Genomic DNA, 26214 nt, shown 5'->3' with positions numbered 1-26214 from the left:
CGCTTCGCTCGCCATGCTTCAGGCATGGTGCCTTCGCTTCGCTCGGCACAGATTACTGTTCCAATCGTAGTCCATGTGGTTCGTAAAGTATGGAAAAGTTCCCCAAACGAAGAAAAAAAAAAGTAAAAAAACTCATGTCGACCTTTTCATGTGTCGACCATTTTCATGTGTCGACCATGTGTCCATGTCGACTAATAGTGGTCGACCGAATGACTGTCGACCATAACATGGTCGACCATGTGAACGGATACCATATATATATATATATATATATATATATATATATATATATATATACACACACTTATAAACACTGATTTATATCGTATGTGACTTGATATGTTTACCATCAAACACTTTGAGCTGTTTTAACTTAATTCCCATTCTTTTCCCCCTCTTGTACCTCAGTGCTTATTGATGGCGTGGAATGGAACGATGTCAAGTTTTTCCAGCTGGCAGCTCAGTGGTCATCTCACGTCAGGCACTTCCCCATTTGTATATTTGGACACTCAAAATCCAACTTTTAGTCTTTTTAATGCAGAGGCCGTCTTATCACCACTCCCCTCCTCTTTTCCCTGGATCCATACACTAACTAGTGCCAACTGCTCTTTCCAGCTGAGAACCATCCAGCGTCTCCCCCTTTTTGCTTTATTTTTTTTTACTATTGTTTTTATTGTTCCTCAGATTATTTAAAGCTAAGCTTGAAGTTAGTTTTCTATTTTTTAATGTTACCTTGAAGGGAGAATATAATAATGATAAAATAAAAAATAAACCTAAAAAAAAAAAGTCTTAAATATACTGTTAACACAACAGTAATTTTGGTACTCTAATGAATTGGTAAGAAAATGCACTGCTTATTAATGTTTTACTTGTTAGGTGAGTAACTGATTTGGGTGATTGATTTCCGTGTGTGTTGGGGTTTTGGATTGGCCTGATATAGGCTACAGTAAACCACTACTTACTGTAAGTGGTTTTGCACTTTGCTAAAACTTTTTGCTGTCACAGAGCCGCCTGTTACATTGTTTATTAAGGGAAATGAGACGGCTTTAAGAACACAAGTAGCCATGTGTAGATTGTGTAGCTTGTACCTTTTTATAGGTTGCTAATGTTAAGGCACTTTGGGGCAGATGTATTAACCTGGAGAAGGCATAAGGAAGTGATAAACCAGTGATAAATGCAAGGTGAGAAACACACCAGCCAATCAGCTCCCATATGTAAATTAACAGTTACACCTTGCACTTAACACTGCTTTATCACTGGTTTATCATTTCCTTATGCCTTCTCCAGGTTAATACATCTACCACTTTGTCACTTGGCAAAGATCCGAACTGTCATTTTCCGGAAAAGTTTGGCACAAATAATAATGAATATAATCGCCCCCTATTTATACTTCCTATATTTATATTTAACAATCTGAAGGTTCTTGTAACAGTCAGACAAGATGAATGATATAGCACCATTATTTTTAGATGGTCTTTTCCGTTGACAAAGCCACTCACGTTATCGTGCTTACCCTATTACACTCCACTAGGTGTGGGACTTACATTGAGGTGACATCACAGATTCAGTTTTAAATGTAAGCTGACACAAGCGGGTGACTCTCACTTTCCTGTAAAGCTAGTTTCTCTATCCTTATACTGCGCTCTGAAAGAAAACCACTACAGTCATCATCCGTGCACCTTTCAATGAACAGGATACACAGGTCTGTAACTGTATGGAAACCGATGCACAGGAGAATGTGCTGTAACCCTCAGCAACCAGCTAGAAGTGGGTGTGGGTCAATAGATGTACAGTAAAAAGACAGTCAGTCGACCCTAAATGGTTGAGGGGGTCAAAAGGTGTACATGGAAAGGTAGACAGTAGAAAAGATAGACGGATACAAAAAGTCAACACGAAAATGGTCGACACAGTTTTGTTTTTTTTGTTTGTCATTTTGTATGTTCCACCACATCTAGCCAGCTAGTGAAAACTTGTTCCCTCGTGGGCTCACTTTGCTCGCCACACTTAAAAAATAAAAATAATAATAATACTTGTGTCGGCCATATTTGTGTTGACTTTTTGAACCTGTCGACCGTAATCACCGTCTAACTTTCACCTGCTAACATTTTGACCCTGTCGACCATTTGCGGGTGACCTATTGACTGTCATTTACTGTTGGTCTAACAAGCGGATGCCGCCATAAATTAGCTTTCCTTTCCAAAACCTAACTAAAGAGATGTGAGGATCTCTCGGGTTGCAGCGCATTTTCCTACAGATAAACTTTCCCATTAAGCACATTTTATTGAAGGTGGAAGTGGGAAACCTCCTGAATACTGAGCATTTGCATCACTAAGAATATGATTGCTGCTTACTCCAGAAACACAGATTGTTTTACAAGTGGAACCATTTGCCTTTTACTGTGTGTGGTATGTTAATTGACAGTCGGATTGGCATCAGCACTTATCTCTTTGGAAATGCTAATCTGAGTTTCATTTGGAAAGTTACTGCATTGTATGAGTCCAGGCTTCTGTAAGAGCGACCGTATCTTAGTATATAACACATTGATGTGATTAATCCTGTATGCACCAGACGCAGCTGACGTAGGCTGGGACTTTTTATTAATCTGAAGCTTTGCATAAGCAATGCTGCCTCGTAGGTTTCTAAAGCTAATGGTGTCACATTATAGACGTGTGCAGCAGGATGTGTTGCAGTGTGACTTTCAGACTGACCAGGAACTACTCACCAGCACCGCCATAAGAAATCTTCCTTCCGTCAAGTATTCCTAGTTGCCCATCTATGCTAAATAGGAATGATTGTGCACATTGTAAAATGAAGTGCTATACAATGTTTGGTCATTAAGAATTTCCTCCAGGGTGCTTTATATATATCCGAATTTAGCACAATCTTTTGGGATAATGGCCAATTTCTATACCGGGAATAACGGAACTCTGTATTGTAACCATTTCACTACCGGAGACCTGAAAGTGCTTTTCCGCAGCCTATTTTCTGGCAAGGTCTTTGTGGAATCACACTGCATCTCACCTGCGTTTACAGTGCTCTATAATGACTTACAGTGCCAGGGACATACCTTTTTACACTGGTGGAATTACAAGGTGGTCTCCTGTAACTGTGAAGGGGCTTATTACACCGAAACTGACTCCTAAACATGTTCATATTTTCCCATACGTTTCTCAACAATTGCTTTGAATAAAACTTACTGACAATTATCACTCCTGGAAGTTTATTTTGTCTTTTGTGCAGTAGAGGTTTCATATGATTGATTACTACATTTTTATGTCTTCAAAGTAGAACCGTTATTTCTGACCTCCGTGCGGGATGAGTTTATTAAAAAAATAAAGCCGTCTTATGGATTTCACATTACTAATTTATATCCCGTTCCCTTACAGTGGTTGTAACTCAGACATCTAGATACAGTAACTTAATGAAGACAATTGCTATTGATCACTTATTGCCTGAACAAGTTTTACTTGAATTTGCGCTAAATGTGGTTAAAGAAAAGTAAGTTATTAAACGTAACATAGTTCTTAGTCTTAGTTCTTTGAAACAGACACTGGGTTCCTGTTGCTTTTAATTAAGGGGACAGTGGGTGTTGGCACTGGGCACAGTGGTTAGCATCGCCTACTCTCAGGGTTTGTTTGCACCCAGAACCCCCAGCTGTGAGTTGGTTCTCCTGGTGTTTGTGGAGGTTTTTCTCCAAGTGCTCAGTATTCACCCACAGTACAAAAACATACAGGTAGGCTAATTGGCTTCTGACACAATGGGGCCCATAGTGTGTGAGTGTGGGGTAGGGATTACAGAATGTATGTTACATTGGTCTGGCGCTGATTTGAATAATTATGTTTTCCCTGAACAGTGCTGTGTATATGGTTAGCGCTGTATAAATAAATGCCTACCAGCATGATAGTATTTTATTCCATATCACAAGGAGAACTACTAGTTAAGTCATACCTACCAACAAATGGGAGTATAGTAGTGGGACACGCTGCATGCACCTAAAAAGGGGCGTGGCCTAGCACTCCATGTCCGTCACTCTGGGGGCGTACCTAGACCTCCCTGAGCAGCTGGACTTCCCCAGGCTCACCGATGAGATGCCACGTGCACAGCATCTATTCACCCACTTCTGAGTTTATCTACACGTTCAAAAGAAATGGGGAACAACAAGCATGACTAACGAATGGAATGTTCCCCAAATTCTGCATATGTTACTACCATGCAAGGGTTGCACTTTCTGCCATCTCACCAGTGTGCCCAGGGTCCTATGTGTTGTAGCTTGAACTGGTTTTAATAAGCTTCAAATACTACATTTGCTTTCAGGTTAGAAGTTAAAATACATTTCTGTTTATAAATCTTATGTTTAAAAGCACAAACCATGAAATCAGGCCACACATTGAAATCTTTGTCTATCGACAGTTGTACCGCAAACCCTTTTCACCTAAAGCCGTATGCTGCCGCTCTGCTAATAGGACCCCTGCTACCGGGCACCGTCTCATTCTGCAATGATTACTCAGAGGACACAAAGCCGGAAAGCCAACTGTAATCCTATATTACAGATGTGTCCTCTTACATCCTTGCTGCAGTCACGCTAAAGATCCCTTTAAGACGCGCCACGATGTGGCGGGACTGTAGCGCCAAGTGTCTTTTTTTGTTACGTGAGCAGCTTCTGCTGATTAAAATATGTAGCATGCCTATATTCTGTTTACAACTGCGGATCTATCTGCATCCGAAATGCCATGTTCATGAAAACACTGTAGCAGAGCATTTTGTATACAGTGACAATAAAAATTGAAATAGTGTAAATTCCTGGCGCAAAGTTATCAGCCCAATCTAAATCCTCAACAGATCTGTCCAAATAACAGATCAAGGGAATATTCAAAAGAAAAGGGAGGAAGGATAGATCAAAGGCGATAACACAATCTTTAAAATTGGATATACATCACAAATGCTGTGGTCCCTTCTGGTAATCGGTCTATCGAAAGTCTCTCAATGTCCAGATGTTACACATGAAAAAAAGGGAGAAAATACAGTATATGGGTAGTATTGCTTAAAACACTAAAAAAACACACGGCCTCAGAGTGTCCAGAAAAAGAGGCCTAGGTGCCAGAAAACCAATTTGATAGAAGACAGGGATAGTATCTCGCCACCACTCCACAGGTGTTTTGGACGTACCAAAACTCACATAGAAATAGATGCAGACAGGTGTATAAAGGTATCTTTAAACACTATCAACCGTGTCATAAGGCAAGAGAGGATTTTTTTCCAGTAAACGTACCCCACTCACTTTTGGAGGGGGATGGTTCCCACGTATAAAGGTATCTTTCAAATCAGGATAACATCCACGACAATTCCATAAAGTTTTTATTAAAAGTTCATAAAAATAGCAAAATAGAATGTTTCTCTATCGTCCTAGTGGATGCTGGGGTTCCTGAAAGGACCATGGGGAATAGCGGCTCCGCAGGAGACAGGGCACAAAAAGTAAAGCTTTAGGATCAGGTGGTGTGCACTGGCTCCTCCCCCTATGACCCTCCTCCAAGCCTCAGTTAGATTTTTGTGCCCGGCCGAGAAGGGTGCAATCTAGGTGGCTCTCCTAAAGAGCTGCTTAGAAAAGTTTAGCTTAGGTTTTTTATTTTACAGTGAGTCCTGCTGGCAACAGGATCACTGCAACGAGGGACTTAGGGGAGAAGAAGTGAACTCACCTGCGTGCAGGATGGATTGGCTTCTTGGCTACTGGACATTAGCTCCAGAGGGACGATCACAGGTACAGCCTGGATGGTCACCGGAGCCTCGCCGCCGGCCCCCTTGCAGATGCTGAAACGAGAAGAGGTCCAGAATCGGCGGCAGAAGACTCCTCAGTCTTCTTAAGGTAGCGCACAGCACTGCAGCTGTGCGCCATTTTCCTCTCAGCACACTTCACACGGCAGTCACTGAGGGTGCAGGGCGCTGGGAGGGGGGCGCCCTGGGAGGCAAATGAAAACCTTTTTTGGCTAAAAATACCTCACATATAGCCTCCGGGGGCTATATGGAGATATTTAACCCCTGTCAGAATCCGTTAAGAGCGGGAGACGAGGCCGCCGAAAAAGGGGCGGGGCCTATCTCCTCAGCACACAGCGCCATTTTCCCTCACAGAAAGGCTGGAGGGAAGGCTCCCAGGCTCTCCCCTGCACTGCACTACAGAAACAGGGTTAAAACAGAGAGGGGGGGCACTAATTTGGCGTTAGAAATATATAAAAAAGATGCTATAAGGGAAAACACTTATATAAGGTTGTCCCTATATAATTATAGCGTTTTTGGTGTGTGCTGGCAAACTCTCCCTCTGTCTCTCCAAAGGGCTAGTAGGTCCTGTCCTCTATCAGAGCATTCCCTGTGTGTGTGCTGTGTGTCGGTACGTGTGTGTCGACATGTATGAGGACGATGTTGGTGAGGAGGCGGAGCAATTGCCTGTAATGGTGATGTCACTCTCTAGGGAGTCGACACCGGAATGGATGGCTTATTTAGGGAATTACGTGATAATGTCAACACGCGCCAAGGTCGGTTGACGACATGAGACGGCCGACAAACAATTAGTACCGGTCCAGACGTCTCAAAAACACCGTCAGGGGTTTTAAAACGCCCGTTTACTTTAGTCGGTCGACACAGACACAGACAGGGACACTGAATCCAGTGTCGACGGTGAATAAACAAACGTATTCCTTATTAGGGCCACACGTTAAGGGCAATGAAGGAGGTGTTACATATTTCTGATACTACAAGTACCACAAAAGAGGGTATTATGTGGGATGTGAAAAAACTACCGTAGTTTTTCCTGAATCAGATAAATTAAATGAAGTGTGTGATGATGCGTGGGTTCCCCCCGATAGAAAATATGGGCGGTATACCCTTTCCCGCCAGAAGTTAGGGCGCGTTGGGAAACACCCCTTAGGGTGGATAAGGCGCTCACACGCTTATCAGAACAAGTGGCGGTACCGTCTATAGATAGGGCCGTCCTCAAGGAGCCAGCTGACAGGAGGCTGGAAAAATATCATAAAAAGTATATACACACATACTGGTGTTATACTGCGACCAGCGATCGCCTCAGCCTGGATGTGCAGAGCTGGGGTGGCTTGGTCGGATTCCCTGACTAAAAATATTGATACCCTTGACAGGGACAGTATTTTATTGACTATAGAGCATTTAAAGGATGTATTTCTATATATGCGAGATGCACAGAGGGATATTTGCACTCTGGCATCAAGAGTAAGTGCGATGTCCATATCTGCCAGAAGATGTTTATGGACACGACAGTGGTCAGGTGATGCAGATTCCAAACGGCACAAAGGTGTATTGCCGTATAAAGGAAGAGGAGTTATTTGGGGTCGGTCCATCGGACCTGGTGGCCACGGCAACTGCTGGAAAATCCACCGTTTTTACCCTAAGTCACATCTCTGCAGAAAAAGACACCGTCTTTTCAGCTTCAGTCCTTTCGTCCCTATAAGAGTCATATCTGCCCAGGGATAGAGGAAGGGGAAGAAGACTGCAGCAGGCAGCCCATTCCCAGGAACAGAAGCGTTCCACCGCTTCTGACAAGCTCTCAGCATGACGCTGAGACCGTACAGGACCCCTGGATCCTACAAGTAGTATCCCAGGGGTACAGTTTGGAATGTCGAGACGTTTCCCCTGCGCAGGCTCCTGAAGTCTGCTTTACCAAGGTCTCCCTCCGACAAGGAGGCAGTATGGGAAAAAATTCACGAGCTGTATTCCCAGCAGGTGATAATTAAATTACCCCTCCTACAACAAGAAAAGGGGGTATTATTCCACACTATATTGTGGTACTGAAGCCAGAAGGCTAGGTGAGACCTATTCTAAATCTAAAAAAATTTGAACACTTACAAAGGTTCAAATCAAGATGGAGTCACTCAGAGCAGTGATAACGAACCGGGAAGAAGGGGACTATCTGGTGTCCCGAGACATCAGGGATGCTTACCTCCATGTCCCAAATTTGCCCTTATCACTAAGGGTACCTCAGGTTCGTGGTACAGAACTGTCACTATCAGTTTCAGACGCTGCCGTTTGGATTGTCTACGGCACCCCGGGTCTTTACCAAGGTAATGGCCGAAATGATGGTTCTTCTTCGAAGAAAAGGCGTCTTAATTATCCCTTACTTGGACGATCTCCTGATAAGGGCAAAGTCCAGGGAACAGTTGGAGGTCGGAGTAGCACTATCTCGGATACTGTTACAACAGCAGGGGTGGATTCTAAATATTCCAAAATCGCAGCTGATCCCGACAACAAGTCTCCTGTGCTTAGGGATGATTCTGGACACAGTCCAGAAAAAGGTGTTTCTCCCGGAAGAGAAAGCCAGGGAGTTATCCGAGCTAGTCAGGAACCTCCTAAAATCAGTGCATCATTGCACAAGGGCCATGGTAAAAAAAATGGTGACTTCCTTCGAAGCAATTCCAGTCGGCAGATTTCATGCAAGAACTTTTCAGTGGGATCTGCTGGACAAATGGTCCGGATCGCATCTTCAGATGCATCAGCGGATAACCCTATATCCAAGGACAAGGGTGTCTCTCCTGTGGTGGTTACAGAGTGCTCATCTTCTAGAGGGCCGCAGATTCGGCATTCAGTTTTGGATGTTGGTGACCACGGAGGCCAGCCCGAGAGGCTGGGGAGCAGTCACACAAGGAAAAAATTTCCAGGGAGTGTGATCAAGTCTGGAGATTTTTCTCCACATAAATATAGCTAAGGGTAAATTTATAATGCTCTAAGCTTAGCAAGACCTCTGCTTCAAGGTCAGCCGGTATTGATCCAGTGGGATAAAACTTCACGGCAGTCGCCCACGTAAATAGACAGGGCGGCACAAGAAGCAGGAGGGCAGTGGCAAAAACTGCAAGGACTTTTCGCTGGGCGGAAAATCATGTGATAGCACTGTCAGCAGTGTTTCATTCCGGGAATGGAAACTGGGAAGCAGACTTCCTCAGTAGGCACGACCTCCACCCGGCAGAGTGGGAACTTCATGGGGAAGTTTTCCACATAATTGTAAACCGTTGGGAATTACCAAAGGTGGACATGATGGCGTCCTGTCTGAACAAAAAACGGGACAGGTATTGCGCCAGGTTAAGAGACCCTCAGGCAATAGCTGTGGACGTTCTGGTAACACCGTGGGTTTACCAGTCGGTGTATGTGTTCCATCCTCTGCTTTTCATACCTAAGGTACTGAGAATTATAAGACGTAGAGGAGTAAGAACTATACTCATGGCTCCGGATTGGCCAAGAAGGACTTGGTACCCGGAACTTCAAGAGATGCTCACAGAGGACTTATGGCCTCTGCCGCTAAGAAGGGACTTGTTTCAGCAAGTACCATGTCTGTTCCAAGACTTACCGCAGCTGCGTTTGACGGCATGGTGGTGGAACGCCGGATCCTAAGGGAAAAGGCATTCAGGAAGAGGTCATTCCTACCCTGGTCAAAGCCAGAAAGGAGGTGACCGCACAACATTATCACCACATGTGGCGAAAATATGTTGCGTGGTGTGAGGCCAGGAAGGCCCCACGAAGAAATTTCAACTCGGTCGATTCCTGCATTTCTTGCAAACAGGAGTGTCTATGGGCCTCAAATTGGGGTCCATTAAGGTTCAAATTTCGGCCCTGTCGATTTTTCTTCCAGAAAGAATTGGCTTCAGTTCCTGAAGTCCAGAAGTTTGTCAAGGGAGTATTGCATATACAACCCCCTTTTGTGCCTCCAGTGGCACTGTGGGATCTCAACGTAGTTCTGGGATTCCTCAAAACACATTGGTTTAAAACCAGTCAAATCTGTGGATTTGAAGCATCTCACATGAAAAGTTAACATGCTCTTGGACCTGGCCTGGACCAGGCGAGTGTCAAATTGGTGGTTTTTTTCTCAAAAAAGCCCATATCTGTTTGTCCATTCGGACAGGGCAGAGCTGCGGACTCGTCCCCAGTTCTCTCCCTAAGGTGGTGTCAGTGTTTCACCTGAACCAGCTTATTGTGGTGTCTTGCGCCTACTAGGGACTTGGAGGACTCCAAGTTGCTAGATGTGGTCAGGGCCCTGAAAATATAGGTTCCAGGACGGCTGGAGTCAGGAAAACTGACTTGCTGTTATCCTGTATGCACCCAACAAACTGGGTGCTCTTGCTTTTAAGCAGACTTTTGCTAGTTGGATGTGTAATACAATTCAGCTTGCACATTCTGTGGCAGGCCTGCCACAGCCAAAATATGTAAATGCCCATTCCACAAGGAAGGTGGGCTCATCTTGGGCGGCTGCCCGAGGGGTCTCGGCTTTACAACTTTGCCGAGCGGCTATTTAGTCAGGGGCAAACACGTTTGTAAAATCCTACAAATTTGATACCCTGGCTAAGGAGGACCTGGAGCTCTCTCATTCGGTGCTGCAGAGTCATCCGCACTCTCCCGCCCGTTTGGGAGCTTTGGTATAATCCCCATGGTCCTTTCAGGAACCCCAGCATCCACTAGGACGATAGAGAAAATAAGAATTTACTTACCGATAATTCTATTTCTCGGAGTCCGTAGTGGATGCTGGGCGCCCATCCCAAGTGCGGATTATCTGCATTACTTGTACATAGTTACAAAAATCGGGTTATTATTGTTGTGAGCCATCTTTTCAGAGGCTCCGCTGTTATCATACTGTTAACTGGGTTCAGATCACAGGTTGTACAGTGTGATTGGTGTGGCTGGTATGAGTCTTACCCGGGATTCATAAATCCTTCCTTATTGTGTACGCTCGTCCGGGCACAGTACCTAACTGAGGCTTGGAGGAGGGTCATAGGGGGAGGAGCCAGTGCACACCACCTGATCCTAAAGCTTTACTTTTTGTGCCCTGTCTCCTGCGGAGCCGCTATTCCCCATGGTCCTTTCAGGAACCCCAGCATCCACTACGGACTCCGAGAAATAGAATTATCGGTAAGTAAATTCTTATTTTTTCTATGTATTGTCAGATGTCATAGACAAAAATTGGCATAATCCGGTTTTATGTCAATACTGGCATGTAAAGCATACTTCAAAAAAATGGTATTCCATAGAAGAAACAAGGTGCCTTGAAAAAGACCAGGGAGGTCGAAACGTCGTTGGTGAAACCAGGTAGTGATTTTTTACATTGAGTTTTCATCGTCCTTTTGTTTCTTCTATGGAATACCATTTTTTTGAAGTATGCTTTACATGCCAGTATTGACATAAAACCGGATTATGCCAATTTTTGTCTTTGACACCTGACCTGCATGTTTTCTGTACAAATCAGAAGGTGGACAATACATAGAAAAACATTCTATTTTGCTATTTTTATGAACTTTTAATAAAAACTTTATGGAATTGTCGTGGATGTTATCCTGATTTGAAAGATACCTTTATACGTGGGAACCATCCCCCTCCAAAAGTGAGTGGGGTACGTTTACTGGAAAAAAATCCTCTCTTGCCTTATGACACGGTTGATACAGTGTTTAAAGATACCTTTATACACCTGTCTGCATCTATTTCTATGTGAGTTTTGGTACGTCCAAAACACCTGTGGAGTGGTGGCGAGATACTATCCCTGTCTTCTATCAAATTGGTTTTCTGGCACCTAGGCCTCTTTTTCTGGACACTCTGAGGCCGTGTGTTTTTTTAGTTTTTTAGTGTTTTAAGCAATACTACCCATATACTGTATTTTCTCCCTTTTTTTCATGTGTAACATCTGGACATTGAGAGACTTTCGATAGACCGATTACCAGAAGGGACCACAGCATTTGTGATGTATATCCAATTTTAAAGATTGTGTTATCGCCTTTGATCTATCCTTCCTCCCTTTTCATTTTGTATACAGTTGCAGTCACAGAATATAGGTATACTGCATATCATTTTAAACGGCAGAAGCTGCTTGTGCTATGTCTAAGACACATTTTTGCGGAAAAATAGCTAAAAGACGCTCGGCGCTACAGAGTCACACTGCACTTACGCGTTGTATAATGCGACTTATAGCGCACAGAGCAAAGATGTAAGAAGACACATCTGTAAGTGAATTTTGGTATTTGCAGTGAGGGCCAGATTTACTAAGTGGTGGCTTTAGCAAACCGCAGATTCTTGGTGGTTCAATCTGGAAAATGAATATGCCAATAGTATTAACTGTGAAACAAGCCTGTTTGTAAATTTAATATTATTGCCCAGACTGTAAGTGGTACACGAGGCCACTTTAAGAAGTTGATAGGTAATTAGTCGAGACAGTCATAATGTTGACTTTATAATGTCAACCCAAGAATGCTGACGTGGTTGTAATTTTTAAAGCATTTTAACTGTGTCGGCATTATAACTTTAAAGTTATGCTTTACCATTGTGTTTAACGTTATAATGCCACCAGTGTTGCAGTGCTGTAAGTATCATTACTACAGGATCCACGCTTTCTCTCGGGTTGGCCTTTTGCCTGTTTAATAGTGTGTCAATATATCATACTAAGCTCCTTTACACATTTCATTCTCGTTACGTCATCAAGGTTGTGGCCTCCCATATGATAAGGAACACAAGTGGAAAACTCCATGAGTGCTTTGTGATTGGGACTTCCAGAACAGTGTTAAAAAGTTTATCAATCACATCCCTATAGGAGGTGACCGACCAGACCACTAAATAGGAATCTCCTTTCTTTAGTACACATTCTACTCAACTTGTCTGCAGTGTAGTACCATCCAATTGTTTGTAGGATAATTCATTTAGTTTGGCAGTAATAGAACTTTTTGTCCACCTTTATTTGCTTACAGTTTTCTCACTTTCCTGTGGTTGTGTACACTTGGCAACAGAGCATCAGCCCCAGAGTGTCTGTGGAAAACCAGTTCAAAAGGGGAGAGAAGACCAGAAGTGCTATATTTCCAATAGTTCATATGGTTTTATTGTATGAACTAATGTTTGAAGATCTACAAGGTATAGTGGTTGCCTTTCCATAGTACAATCCACAGGGTACTTAAGCCTGCTTGGATCCAGTTGGGGAAGCTATTGGTAGACAGTCCTGAGGAGACAGTAGTTATCTCAGAGAGGAATCAAAGGACAATCAGGAGTGTAGAGATTTTTTAATGCACACTGATCCCAGAACTGAAAGCAATGTCAGCAATTTAGAAAAGTCAGGTCTATGTAGTTTATGTAAGACCTTGAGATGTTAATAGCTGGACCAACTCAAGAGGCTAAATGTAATGGCCAGCCAAGGGATTGTTCCTGGAGGTGGACACAGCATGTGAAATGATGATAAATCTGGCAAGCCCCTTCCACTACATTTGGGGTTTCCTGTATATTTGAAGAGGATCGACATGCGCATGGGAAAGGGTGCACGTGGCGATGGGCCTCATTGCCTCTCTTTGTTCTGTGAGTAGACATGGAATATCGTTGCAGGACCCTATGTAAATTGAGCAAAGAGGTTTTCCGGCAATGGGCCTGATTCTTAATCTCCTGCAGAAGTGTGTGCAGCACCACTTATAGCGTCCGTGCATGCTGTAATTCCGATTGGTGTGTCTTAGAAGCCACCATTGAATCTTGTACCGATAGCAGGTATAGTTTCTCCGTCAGACTGTGGCCTCCTATGTCTGCGGCTGCCCTTCTGTGTACGCAGCTGTTTTCACTAACACAAGCCCAACACTCCCGTAATGCCCACTGCACAGACCATATTTGCCTGCATTTATAGCTACTGCCCATCCACCACCCATCACTTTTCCACCACATTTCCGATACGGTCTGTCTTTAATTGCAACAGCGCCTTTGTGCGTACACTGTGTAACGTATGCACCGCAGGAGTTTGAGAAATGTTCATGTATGTGCAGTTGCAAAACATTGCTCATGTATATTTCCATTGCATGCAACTCCGAATCAGCAGAATGTGTTATTTTCATGCTACAGTATGTCTACTAAGCAGCATCTATAGAGGCTTTGGTTCACTAGTGGGTTTCACCAGTTTTTGTCACCCGATAGCGGGCATTTTTTTGCTCACTTTACCAGTTTTGTTTTAATGAATGTGAGATAAATCTAAGCCGTAGTTTCCTCCTCCTCCTCTATAAAGTGTTTTATTTGTTTTAACATGCGAAGGGAAAAGGCAACTACTGTACAAAAACAGTTCTCAAGGCAACATAGTCATAAAATACCAAACTAGTAAGGCATGGTGCTTAATAAAAAAAAAATAAAGCTACGATGTGTGCATGATTCTAATTCAAGAGTAATAAACATTGTAGGACAGAAGGCTGGAAAAGTATTCACTGAGGGAGAAGGAAGTAATAAAAACAACGGAAGGAGATACAAAATAATTGGTAACCTTCTCTGTTCTAATAATCTGCCTCTTACAGTTCACTGTACTCCTATACTGCATGTTCCTTGTACAGTAATTGTGTTATTTTATTTGCTTCAGGCTTTATTCATGGAATGCACCACAGTTATCACTGTAAAAAAGCTACAGTAATAAAAATAATGCAAGTAGGTCACAGGCCAACCGTAAATGACAAAATGTAACATTAATCTAAAAGCAATCATAAGTGTTAATTGTGTTATTTTAAGATTCCATCTATTGTGTTATTGTGCTGTATCACAACCAACCCATATGCTTTTCTACTTTGTTGCAAAAAATCTAAACTATGTTGCCACAGTCTTCGGTTATGTTTATATTGTACTTTGCCTGGGATTCCCAGTTTCTTGTATTTGTTGAAATTATTATCATGATTACTATTTTCCTTTCCTAAACTCATTCATGGCAGATGTTACAAAGGGTTATCTCCCTTCTACTTGAGTCAGGACAAGAAAGACGACACATCCAGAGGGCATATAAGGCCACTTGTCCTTCCTCCAAGAGGAAATGCTGGTTGTGGGATGGTCTCCTATGATGGTTGCATCTATTCTTTCCAAGCAAACGACAGCTCTACTAGAAGATGCAAATTATTTTACAGATTACAAAGTTAGGAACGTTAAAGATGTTAACAAGAACTTGCAGGTAACTACAGGAGCATCTCTGAAGTGAACTGTAGATGCGTATTTCGTAAAATTAATATTTAGGATTGAAAGTGTATGATGATCCAAGAAGAGCAAAGTGTAATGAATTTATCTGTGAGGCTTTTGAGGACCACTGGCATTTACTCATCTGGCTTAACGGCTTCTTTCATGGACGGCAGGTCCTCCAAGAAGTAGATTTCTTTCTTTTGGTGGAGAAAAGCTGGATGGATTGCCTCATTCCAGAATATCTCAAGGAAGGTCAGTAGGATTATGACTAGACAGGCTTGTTCTGTATATCTAGTAATTAGACTCCATAAAGATGTCACAGAAGCCAAACAATACCAACCTGGAAGACCTGTGTGGACAGTAGGTCTTGTCGCTTAGACCCACCATTAAGAACTATTGGAGCAATTTATCATTGCTCTTAATCAAGGTTATACAAATTGGAAATATACATTTACTAGCAATGAATCTGATTTTCAGTGTATATTTCACTATCATGTCACTGATCCCCACTTTTACATGTGTAATCATAATCCCCACACTCCTTCTGTAATATATTTTTTTTATTCATAGGAAATACATTGGCTAAAGGGTATTCATTTGCTTAAATTCCCATAAAACACCAAAGGTCTGCAGATTATTTAAGACTTTATTATTAAGTGATTGGTTTCAGGATTCGGCAGCCGTTCCTCTTACCTGCCTGCTGGTCGTGGTTGCTGAAGTCTGTTCTCCGGCATCACGGCTCCTGGTCGTGGCCTCCTATGCAGCCCAGGGTTGCTTCATGGTTATCTTCCCAGTGCTCCCCTGTGGCCAGCTCCTTAGCATCTCCGTGTCTAGCTTCTTAGCCGACTCCGTCCGATGGGCACTGCCATCTTGGTGCTGGTCAGCTGACCGCTGACAACCCAGAGGACCAGCATCCATCCAACTGATCACGTTCACCAATTCGCAGCAGGCAAGGTGGCTAAAAGGCACCTTCTGGGAATCGGAAGGAGCCAGAGCAACGTTTGTCTTCAGGCGTCCTGTGGCTCCAGCTTCCAGGTCTCCCAGTGTATCTGCCATTACTCTGCGACAGCTTAGCTGCCCAACACTTGTAGTGGGTGCATTACCAAGCAATTCCAGTTCCAGCCCGGATCCTGTATTACTAAGCTATACTGGTCCCAACCTGGATTCTGTATTTGAAGCTATTCCAGTCATAGGCCAGAACCTATATATTAAACTATTACGGTCCCAGTCCAGAATCTGTATATTAAAATATTCCGATCCCAGTCTGGATCCTATATATGAAGTTATTCCAATTCCTGCCTGGCATTATAGAAGCTCTAGCCAATCTTAATCTGATTCACTAGTAGACCTCGTCTGTTCCAACAGTGTGCTTAGTATCACGATCGTACCCCAATCTTCTTGTATACCAGTGTTTATCTGTGAGTTAGCATCAACCAATCCTGATCACGTTCCTAGTCTCTACCTCCAAGTTCATACATTCTATGAGGAGGAATTACCTGTGCCCACCCAGCTTCCTACACGCAAGTTGCACATCCAAAACAGACTCAAGGGGCGGGATGTAATTGCGTCTGCCATTACTTACGTGGCATGATTTTGCTTTGTAAGTGATTGTCCCTGTAAAAAAAAGTCCAAGATTGGCTGGCACACCGTACCTCTGGCGACCTTGGACGCCATTACATCCCGCCGATGATCTCTCCAGACTAAACAAGTAACTGAAAACCTGACAATTGGTACATTCTGGCACGTAGTAAGTACCATAAATTAGCCATTTTTTTACCTTTACACACCTTCATTTCTTTTATATTTTGATGTTTTCATAATGCCATAGAATTCACAAATCAGAACATTACAGCATACCAATGCATTTTTTTATATATATATATATGTTCAGTAAACCTTGATTAAAGGATCTTTTTTTAATAATTCTCTACTTCTGCATTGAACTCTTCATTAACTTTACAGAGGTATCCGCCCCGTCTGTGTATATGTAACAGATATAGAATGATCTCTAGCTATTGTAGATACATTTATGATGAGCTACTTTATAAATCAATAGTGCTGATGTGTACTTTCTGTTCTCAAGAACTGAAAATTATCCTACTCAAATCGCAAATCATATAGTACCCTTGGAGACAAATTAAGGTGGACCTTACCTAGTTGGAAATCAACTACATCCTTGCTTATGACCCATTTACAAGCCTCTCTGTCCTCTTTATTTATTTATATATATATATATATATATATATATATATATATATATATATATATTGAGACACAGAAGTACATTCCCAGCCAGAAAGTTACAAGGCCAAGAACCGGTTTCAATATCTCACAGGCTCTATGTTATGTTAAATAAGTTTTATTATACTGGATTATACTTGGATAAACAGCTTTCAGACGCCTTCGTCTTCAGAGTGCAATACAAGCTTTTTTAGATGAAACTCTTTAAATTAACATAACATAAGAGAATCTCCCAACAATATGAGCATGAAGTAAAAACAATAACCTGGTCTAAGTTGATGAAATTGGATTTGTAATGGAGCGACATTCATCAGATAATGCTAAGAGTATTAAATATTGTGGAATCAATATCTGATTGGATGGAGTGACTTTTTCTCTGGGCACAGAGAAAAGCGTTCAATACTGTAGGCTCCATTACGGGAAGAGATGTCTGGTTAGATTTGGCTATGAAGATGCGTTTGTTCAGTCTGTGTTGATATTATACACAGGCCATTCAGTTAGAGTATTTAGCAATGGCTTTTGGTTTGACAGATTCAACTGTCCAGACAGAACTAGACAAGGCTGACTTCTGATGCTTCATTACACATTTCTAGCTAAATCACAACTTAAGCCACCTCAATGATAGTTCTAAAAAGAGAAGCTGGACCTTGCATTGCCGATTAACTTTTTTTTTTGTTGTGTTTAGGCACAGTTGTGGGCACCAATGTTGCTGATGTACTTGTTTGTCTAGTAGTAGCAGATGGGGTGGGTAAATGAGACAGTAGTGAGGTTATATTGTTGGTTGGTTCTCTGGCCACATGTTAATGAATTAATTGCAGTGGCCTAGACTGGTGTTGATGTGGTTTACAAAATATGCTCTTCCAGTTTTAGTGTAAAGAATAGATTTCAGGCCCATGTGCCGGCTGGAGGTGTGCATGTTGGCTGTTTGTGCGTTCATTATATTGGTCTAGAAGTGTGAAACTCCAAACTAGCTGCAGCTTTATCAGAAACAGGTGCAGCTTGGCAGACGTAGTATGTGGAGTAACACACTGTTGGGGATGTTGCCTGACGGTGCTGCGGTGCATGCATCTGAGGTACGTGTGAGGGGTAAAGGAAAACCTTTATGTAAGGATAACAATTATGGACCATATCTGTTACCTCAACTTCTTTGTGTTGGCCCTTTATTTATGCTGAGTGGGGGAGGAAATAAGCCACGTACAACATTATTTAGGCTTGCCGTAATATCCCTTTAATCCGGGATGTGTGAATTACACTGGTTCTGCGGCTGATTAAAACCAGGTGAAACGCAGGCTTATATTTAGCCAGACAGAACCTGTGTACATCATTAGTGTATATTATGGCAAGCCTACCATTATTTATCTGTATGCTTTCTCTGGAGAGACTCACCTACTAGTTTGGTATCGTCTTCAGCTTGCTGTTGACATAGTGGCAGGCGCTGGCTTTGTGATGAATTTGTGGTCGCAAACTTGGGACTATTTAGATATTATTTGAGGCAGACTTTTTTCTCTCTGTGGTCACTACCAGCTCTCCTCTGGGTGCGCTGATGCCGCTTGGTCATGCAGAGCCATGCACTTGAGGCCAAAGGCTCCGTTCTGCTGTCTGGCTGTCATACCCGACTTATCCGTTGAGGCCTTTGGGGTCCACGGCATGGGCTGAGCAGAAACGTGTGTTATTGGGGGTGACCGGAGCCTGGTTCTGCCACTGGATATATTCCCCAGACTGAGTTGTGAGAGAGGCAAGTCATTTCTTGTACTCTGTCTAGGATTTCAAAGGCGCCCTGTGTCAGCCTGGTAAGTGCAGCACTGACTGCTACAGTCTTGAGGCTTTACAGGCTGCAGGGTGTCTGCCTGTAGCATCTAAAGGACACTCCGGTGCACTGCAGCAATGATCCTGGATAGGGGGTGCTAGCCAGAAGCAAGGACCGTGGGGCAGTGACGGTGCCATCCAGTAGAGCCCTGCGTTCTGTATTATGGCACCGCTCACACATCCTTGGTCACAGCCCTGCTTACGAAGAAGAAATGGCTTCAGTTCTTCGTTATAATTGGTGTATTCTGTCATATGGTCCTCTTGTGCCGGGTGCTGTTCTACTCTCCTCCATCTTCACCTGCCTTTTGAAATCAGAAAGTCTCAATCCAGTTAGTCATGCTACTTTTTCTCTGACGTCCTAGTGGATGCTGGGAACTCCGTAAGGACCATGGGGAATAGCGGGCTCCGAAGGAGGCTGGGCACTCTAGAAAGATTTATGACTACCTGGTGTGCACTGGCTCCTCCCACTATGACCCTCCTCCAAGCCTCAGTTAGATCTTGTGCCCGGCCGAGGTTGGATGCATACTAGGGGCTCTCCTGAGCCCTTAGAAAGAAAGTATAGATTTAGGTTTTTTATTTTCAGTGAGACCTGCTGGCAACAGGCTCACTGCAGCGAGGGACTAAGGGGAGAAGAAGCGAACTCGCCTGCTTGCAGCCGGATTGGGCTTCTTAGGCTACTGGACACCATTAGCTCCAGAGGGATCGACCGCAGGCCCAGTCCTTGGTGTTCGGTCCCGGAGCCGCGCCGCCGTCCCCCTTACAGAGACAGAAGCAAGAAGAGGTCCGGAAAATCGGCGGCAGAAGACATCAGTCTTCACCAAGGTAGCGCACAGCACTGCAGCTGTGCGCCATTGCTCCTCATACACACTTCACACTCCGGTCACTGAGGGTGCAGGGCACTGGGGGGGGGCGCCCTGAGAAGCAATAATAACACCTTGGCTGGCAAAAATACCACAATATATAGCCCCAGAGGCTATATATGTGGAAAATACCCCTGCCAGAATCCAGAAAAAAGCGGGAGAATAGTCCGCGGAAAAGGGGCGGAGCTATCTCCCACAGCACACTGGCGCCATTTCTCCTTCACAGATCCGCTGGAAGGAAGCTCCCTGGCTCTCCCCTGCAGTCTACACTACAGAACAGGGTTAAAACAGAGAGGGGGGGCACTAAATTTAGGCGCAGTATAAATTATATAAAAGCAGCTATAGGGGACATAACTCAGTTAGTCCCTGCATTATATAGCGCTCTGGTGTGTGCTGGCATACTCTCACTCTGTCCCCCCAAAGGGCTTTTGTGGGTCCTGTCCTCATTGGAGCATTCCTTGTGTGTGTGCGGTGTGTCGGTACGGCTGTGTCGACATGTTTGATGAGGAGACTTATGTGGAGGCGGAGCAGATGCCGATAAATGAGATGTCGCCCCTGTGGGCCGACTCCAGAGTGGATGGATAGGTGGAAGGTATTAACCGACAGTGTCAACTCCTTACATAAAAGGCTGGATGACGTAACAGCTATGGGACAGCCGGCTTCTCAGCCTGCGCCTGCCCAGACGTCTCAAAGGCCATCAACGCTCCCTCAGATGGCAGACACAGATGTCGACACGGAGTCTGACTCCAGTGTCGACGAGGTTGAAACATATACACAATCCACTAGGAACATCCGTTAAATGATCCCGGCAATATAAAATGTGTTACACATTTCTGACATTAACCCAAGTACCACTAAAAACAAAGGGTTTTATGTGTGGGGAGAAAAAGCAGGCAGTGTTTTGTTCCCCCATCAAATGAGTGAATGAAGTGTGAAAAAGCGTGGGTTTCCCTGATAAGAAACTGGTAATTTCTAACAAGTTACTGATGGCGTACCCTTTCCCGCCAGAGGATAAGTTACGCTGGGAGATATCCTCTAGGGTGGATAAGGCGTTCACACGTTTGTCAAGGTGGCACTGCCGTCTTAGGATACGGCCACTTTGAAGGTACCTGCTGATAAATAGCAGGAGGCTATCCTGAAGTCTGTATTTACACACTCAGGTACTAGACTGAGACCTGCAGTCTGCTGCAGCGTGGTCTGTACCCCTTTCAAACAGGGATACTATTTTGCGAACATAAGACGTCGTCTTATATATGAGGGATGCACAGAGGAATATTTTGCCGGCTGGCATCCTGAATTATTGCAATGTCCATTCTGTCAGGAGGGTATTGGAGACCCGACACTGTACAGGTGATGCTGACTTTAAAAGGCACATAGAGCCTTATAAGGGTGAGGAATTGGTTGGGGGTGGTCTCTGGGACCTCGTATCCACAGCAACAGCTGGGATGAAAATATTTTACCTCAGGTTTCCTCACAGCCTAAGAAAAGCACTGTATTATCAGGTACAGTCCTTTCGGCTTCAAAAAAGCAGGCGGGTCAAACGAGGGAAGAGGGAAAAAGCTGCACCAGCAGCCAGTTCCCAGAATCAAAATTCTTCTCTGATTCCTCTGAGTACACCGCATGACGCGGGGGCTCCACAGGCGTAGCCAGGTACGGTGGGGGGCCGCCTCAAAAATTTCAGCGATCAGTGGGCTCCCTCACAGGTGGATCCCTGGATCCTTCAAGTAATATCTCAGGGGTACAAGCTGGAAGTCGAGGCGTCTCCCCCCCGCCGTTTACTCAAATCTGCCTTGCCGACAACTCCCTCAGGCAGGGAGGCTGTGCTAGAGGCAATTCACAAGCTGTATTCCCAGCAGGTGATAGTCAAGGTGCCCCTACTTCAACAAGGACGGGGTTACTATTCCACACTGTTTGTGGTACCGAAACCAGCCGGTTCGGTGAGACCCATTTTAAAATGGAAATCCTTGAACACTTACATAACAAAGTTCAAGATGGAATCGCTCAGGGCGGTTATTGCAAGCCTGGACGAGGGGGATTACATGGTATCCCTGGACATCAAGGATGCTTACCTGCATGTCCCTATTTACCTTCCTCACCAGGAGTACCTCAGATTGTGGTACAGGATTGCCATTACCAATTCCAGACACTACCGTTTGGACTGTCCACGGCACCGAGGGTGTTTACCAAGGTAATGGCAGAAATGATGATACTCCTTCAAAAAAAAAAAAAAGGGAGTTTTTATTTATCCCATACTTGGACGATCTCCTTATAAAGGCAAGGTCCAGGGAGCAGTTACTGGTCGGAGTAGCACTATCTCAGGAGGTGCTACAACAACATGGCTGGATTCTGAACATTCCTAAGTCACAGCTGGTTCCTTCCATTCGCTTACTGTTCCTGGGGATGATTTTGGACACAGAACAGAAAAAAGTGTTTCTCCCGCAGGAGAAAGCCAAGGAGCTGTCATCTCTAGTCAGAGACCTCCTAAAACCAAAAAGGGTATCGGTGCATCGTTGCACACGAGTCCTGGGAAAAATGGTGGCTTCATACGAAGCAATTCCATTCGGCAGGTTCCATGCGAGGACCTTCCAGTGGGACCTCTTGGATAAGTGGTCGGGATCGCATCTTCAAATGCATCAAATGTTAACCCTGTCCCCAAGGACCAGGGTGTCTCTACTGTGGTGGCTGCAGGGTGCTCATCTTCTAGAGGGCCGCAGTTTCGGCATACAGGACTGGGTCCTGGTGACCACGGATGCCAGCCTTCGAGGCTGGGGAGCAGTCACACAGGGAAGAAACTTACAGGGCCTATGGTCAAGTCAGGAGACTTCCCTACATATAAATTCTGGAACTGAGGGCCATTTACAATGCCCTAAGTCAGGCAAGACCCCTGCTTCAAAATCAGCCGGTACTGATACAGTCAGACAACCTCACGGCAGTCGCCCATGTGAACCGACAGGGCGGCACAAGAAGCAGGATGGCAATGGCAGAAGCCACAAGGATTCTCCGATGGGCGGAAAATCACGTACTAGCACTGTCAGCAGTGTTCATTCCGGGAGTGGACAACTGGGAAGCAGACTTCCTCAGCAGACACGACCTACACCCGGGAGAGTGGGGACTTCATCCAGAAGTCTTCCTGCTGTTGGTAAACCGTTGGGAAAGGCCACAGGTGGACATGATGGCGTCCCGCCTCAACAAAAAGCTAAAGAGATATTGCGCCAGGTCAAGGGACCCTCAGGCGATAGCTGTGGACGCTCTAGTGACACCGTGGGTGTACTAGTCTGTTTATGTGTTCCCTCCTCTGCCTCTCATACCAAAGGTACTGAGAATAATAAGATGGCGAGGAGTAAGAACGATACTCGTGGTTCCGGATTGGCCAAGAAGGGCTTGGTACCCGGAACTTCAGAAAATGATATCAGAGGACCCATGGCCTCTGCCGCTCAGACAGGACCTGCGTCAGCAGGGGCCCTGTCTGTTCCAAGACTTACCGCGGCTGCGTTTGACGGCATGGCGATTGAACGCCGGATCCTGAAGGAAAAGGGTATTCCGGAAGAAGTCATTCCTACGCTTATTAAAGCCAGGAAAGATGTTACGGCAAAGCATTATCACCGCATATGGCGGAAATATGTTGCATGGTGCGAGGCCAAAAAGGCCCCAACAGAGGAATTTCCTCTAGGTCGATTTCTACATTTCCTGCAAGCAGGAGTGAATATGGGCCTAAATCTAGGCTCCATTAAAGTACAGATCTCGGCTCTGTCGATTTTCTTTCAAAAAGAACTAGCTTCAGTACCTGAAGTTCAGACATTGTGAAAGGAGTGCTGCATATTCAGCCCCCGTTTGTGCCCCCGTTTGTGCCCCCTGTGGCACATTGGGATCTCAACGTGGTGTTGAGTTTTTCTTAAAATCACATTGGTTTGAGCCACTAAAAACCGTGGATCTAAAATATCTCACGTGGAAAGTGGTCATGTTGTTGGCCTTGGCTTCGGCCAGGCGAGTGTCAGAATTGGCGGCTTTATCATGTAAAAGCCCTTATCTGATTTTCCATATGGATAGGGCAGAATTGAGGACTCATCCCCAATTTCTCCCTAAGGTGGTGTCAGCGTTTCACCTGAACCAGCCTATTGTGGTGCCGGCGGCTACTAGTGAATTGGAGGACTCCAAGTTGCTAGACGTTGTCAGGGCCCTGAAAATATATGTTTCCAGGACGGCTGGAGTCAGAAACTCTGACTCGCTGTTTATCCTGTATGCACCCAACAAGCTGGGTGCTCCTGCTTCAAAGCAGTGTATTGCTCGCTGGATTTGTAGTACAATTCAGCTTGCACATTCTGTGGCAGGCATACCACAGCCATAATCTGTAAATGCCCATTCCTCAAGGAAGGTGGGCTCATGTTGGGCGGCTGCCCGAGGGGTCTCGGCTTTACAACTTTGCCGAGCAGATACTTGGTCAGGGGCAAACACGTTTGCAAAATTCTACAAATTTGATACCCTGGCTGAGGAGGACCTGGAGTTCTCTCATTCGGTGCTACAGAGTCATCCGCACTCTCCCGCCCGTTTGGGAGCTTTGGTATAATCCCCGTGGTCCTTACGGAGTTCCCAGCATCCACTAGGACGTCAGAGAAAATAAGAATTTACTCACCGGTAATTCTATTTCTCGTAGTCCGTAGTGGATGCTGGGCGCCCATCCCAAGTGCGGATTGTCTGCAATACTTGAAAATAGTTATTGTTAACTAAAGGGTTATTGTTGAGCCATCTGTTGAGAGGCTCAGTTGTTTTCATACTGTCAAACTGGATATAGTATCACGAGTTGTACGGTGTGATTGGTGTGGCTGGTAAGAGTCTTACCCGGGATTCTAAATCCTTCCTTATTCTGTCAGCTCGTCCGGGCACAGTGTCCTAACTGAGGCTTGGAGGAGGGTCATAGTGGGAGGAGCCAGTGCACACCAGGTAGTCATAAATCTTTCTAGAGTGCCCAGCCTCCTTCGGAGCCCGCTATTCCCCATGGTCCTTACGGAGTTCCCAGCATCCACTACGGACTACGAGAAATAGAATTACCGGTGAGTAAATTCTTATTTTTTCTTCTTCTACCCTCCATCATTAGATCAATAGTCAATAGGTTGACCCCATATGGTCGACATGCAAATGGTAGATGGGGTCAATAGGTCTACATGTAAAAGGTAGACACATGAAAATGTCAACATGGAAATGGTCGACACACAAAAGTAAGCTTTTTTTTCCAATGGTAACCCACATGTAACCCCAAATAGTGTACAGATTCGCTCACCATGCTTGGGGCAGGTCACTGTTCCTAGTCGTAGTCCACCTGGATAGTACAGTATGAAAAAGTTGCTGAAAATGTAAAAATACAACAAAAATATGTCGACCATATGTGTATTGACTATTCTCATTTTGACCATTTAAACATGTTGACCTTTTGTACCTGTCTGTGTCGACCATATGGGGTTGACCTATTAACTGTCAACTGGATACCCTCCATACCCACCATCTTCTACCCTGACCAGACTAACTCCCCAGCTCTCACCATTTGTCTGTGCTGATCCCCTCCTCAACCTTGGCATACTGCGGGGGACATTGCGCTCTTGCTGACTTCCTCCAATACAAATGAATTCTCTCCTCCTATAGCCCTTTCTCTTGAAATCTCTAATTTCCTCCCAATTCCAGAAGCCACACTGCCTCTTCGTTACCTTCAATTTCCCCCTCTTCCCTCCTCTATTCCGACCATCACCTCCTCTATAACTGCATCTGACTTTGCCTCCTGCTTTAACTCGAAAAAATTCCATCCGCAATGAGATCTTCCTGTGTTCTCCTCTTGCCCATCACTCCAGCATCGAATTCAAGTTTGGGAACTTCTCATCTCCCTTCACCTGCCCCCTCTATTTAATCCTCTCCCACTTTTTAGCCTTGCTGGAAATATGAAAAACAAATGCAATTTTTACTTGATAGCTATTTGTTAGTATTATGAAGGAATGCAGGAGATTGGAAAGATCTTAAAAAAGAAACTTACTTTAATCAACATTCACCTTAAACAGGCTGGGTATGTTATCCTGGTGGGATGCCGGTAGTCACATGACTGACAGCAGCATCCCAACACTGAACGGGGTGAATATTCTACCCCTCGGGGGGTGTCAGCTATGTCTAACCACCCCCTAGTGCCTAATCCTCCTCTGGGCCCTTACTCGTACCCCAATACCTTTGGAATGTGGGCTGTCAATGTCCTGGCGCCAGTCTCCTGAGTGGTGTTGGGATTCTGTTGTCGGTCACATGACTGCCCGGATTGCCGAATGCATCCACCCAAAATTAATTTTTTAAAGTAGTTAACAGTGGTGGCTCCTACTTACTTACTAGCCCAGAGAGGAGAGGA

At 44.5% G+C, this 26214-nt stretch overlaps 1 protein-coding gene across 8 annotated transcripts in view; it reads left to right on the top strand.

The window, feature by feature from the left end:
• The window catches only part of LOC134980486 (phosphofurin acidic cluster sorting protein 2-like), a 203634-nt gene extending 200428 nt beyond the window's left edge, over positions 1-3206 (top strand). For all 8 annotated transcript variants that reach the window (XM_063947344.1, XM_063947340.1, XM_063947341.1 and 5 more), the window contains one exon: positions 409-3206. In XM_063947344.1, the coding sequence (XP_063803414.1) occupies positions 409-527 (119 nt within the window). In that variant the 3' untranslated portion in view covers positions 528-3206. The remainder of the gene's footprint in view (positions 1-408) is intronic.
• Positions 3207-26214: the final 23008 nt, after the last annotated feature.

The sequence above is a fragment of the Pseudophryne corroboree genome, chromosome 12, assembly GCF_028390025.1.
Source record: "Pseudophryne corroboree isolate aPseCor3 chromosome 12, aPseCor3.hap2, whole genome shotgun sequence".
In the NCBI taxonomy this organism is placed as follows: domain Eukaryota; kingdom Metazoa; phylum Chordata; class Amphibia; order Anura; family Myobatrachidae; genus Pseudophryne; species Pseudophryne corroboree.
Note: the sequence above shows the minus strand (reverse complement) of the source record. Positions and strands in the feature narration are given on the sequence as shown.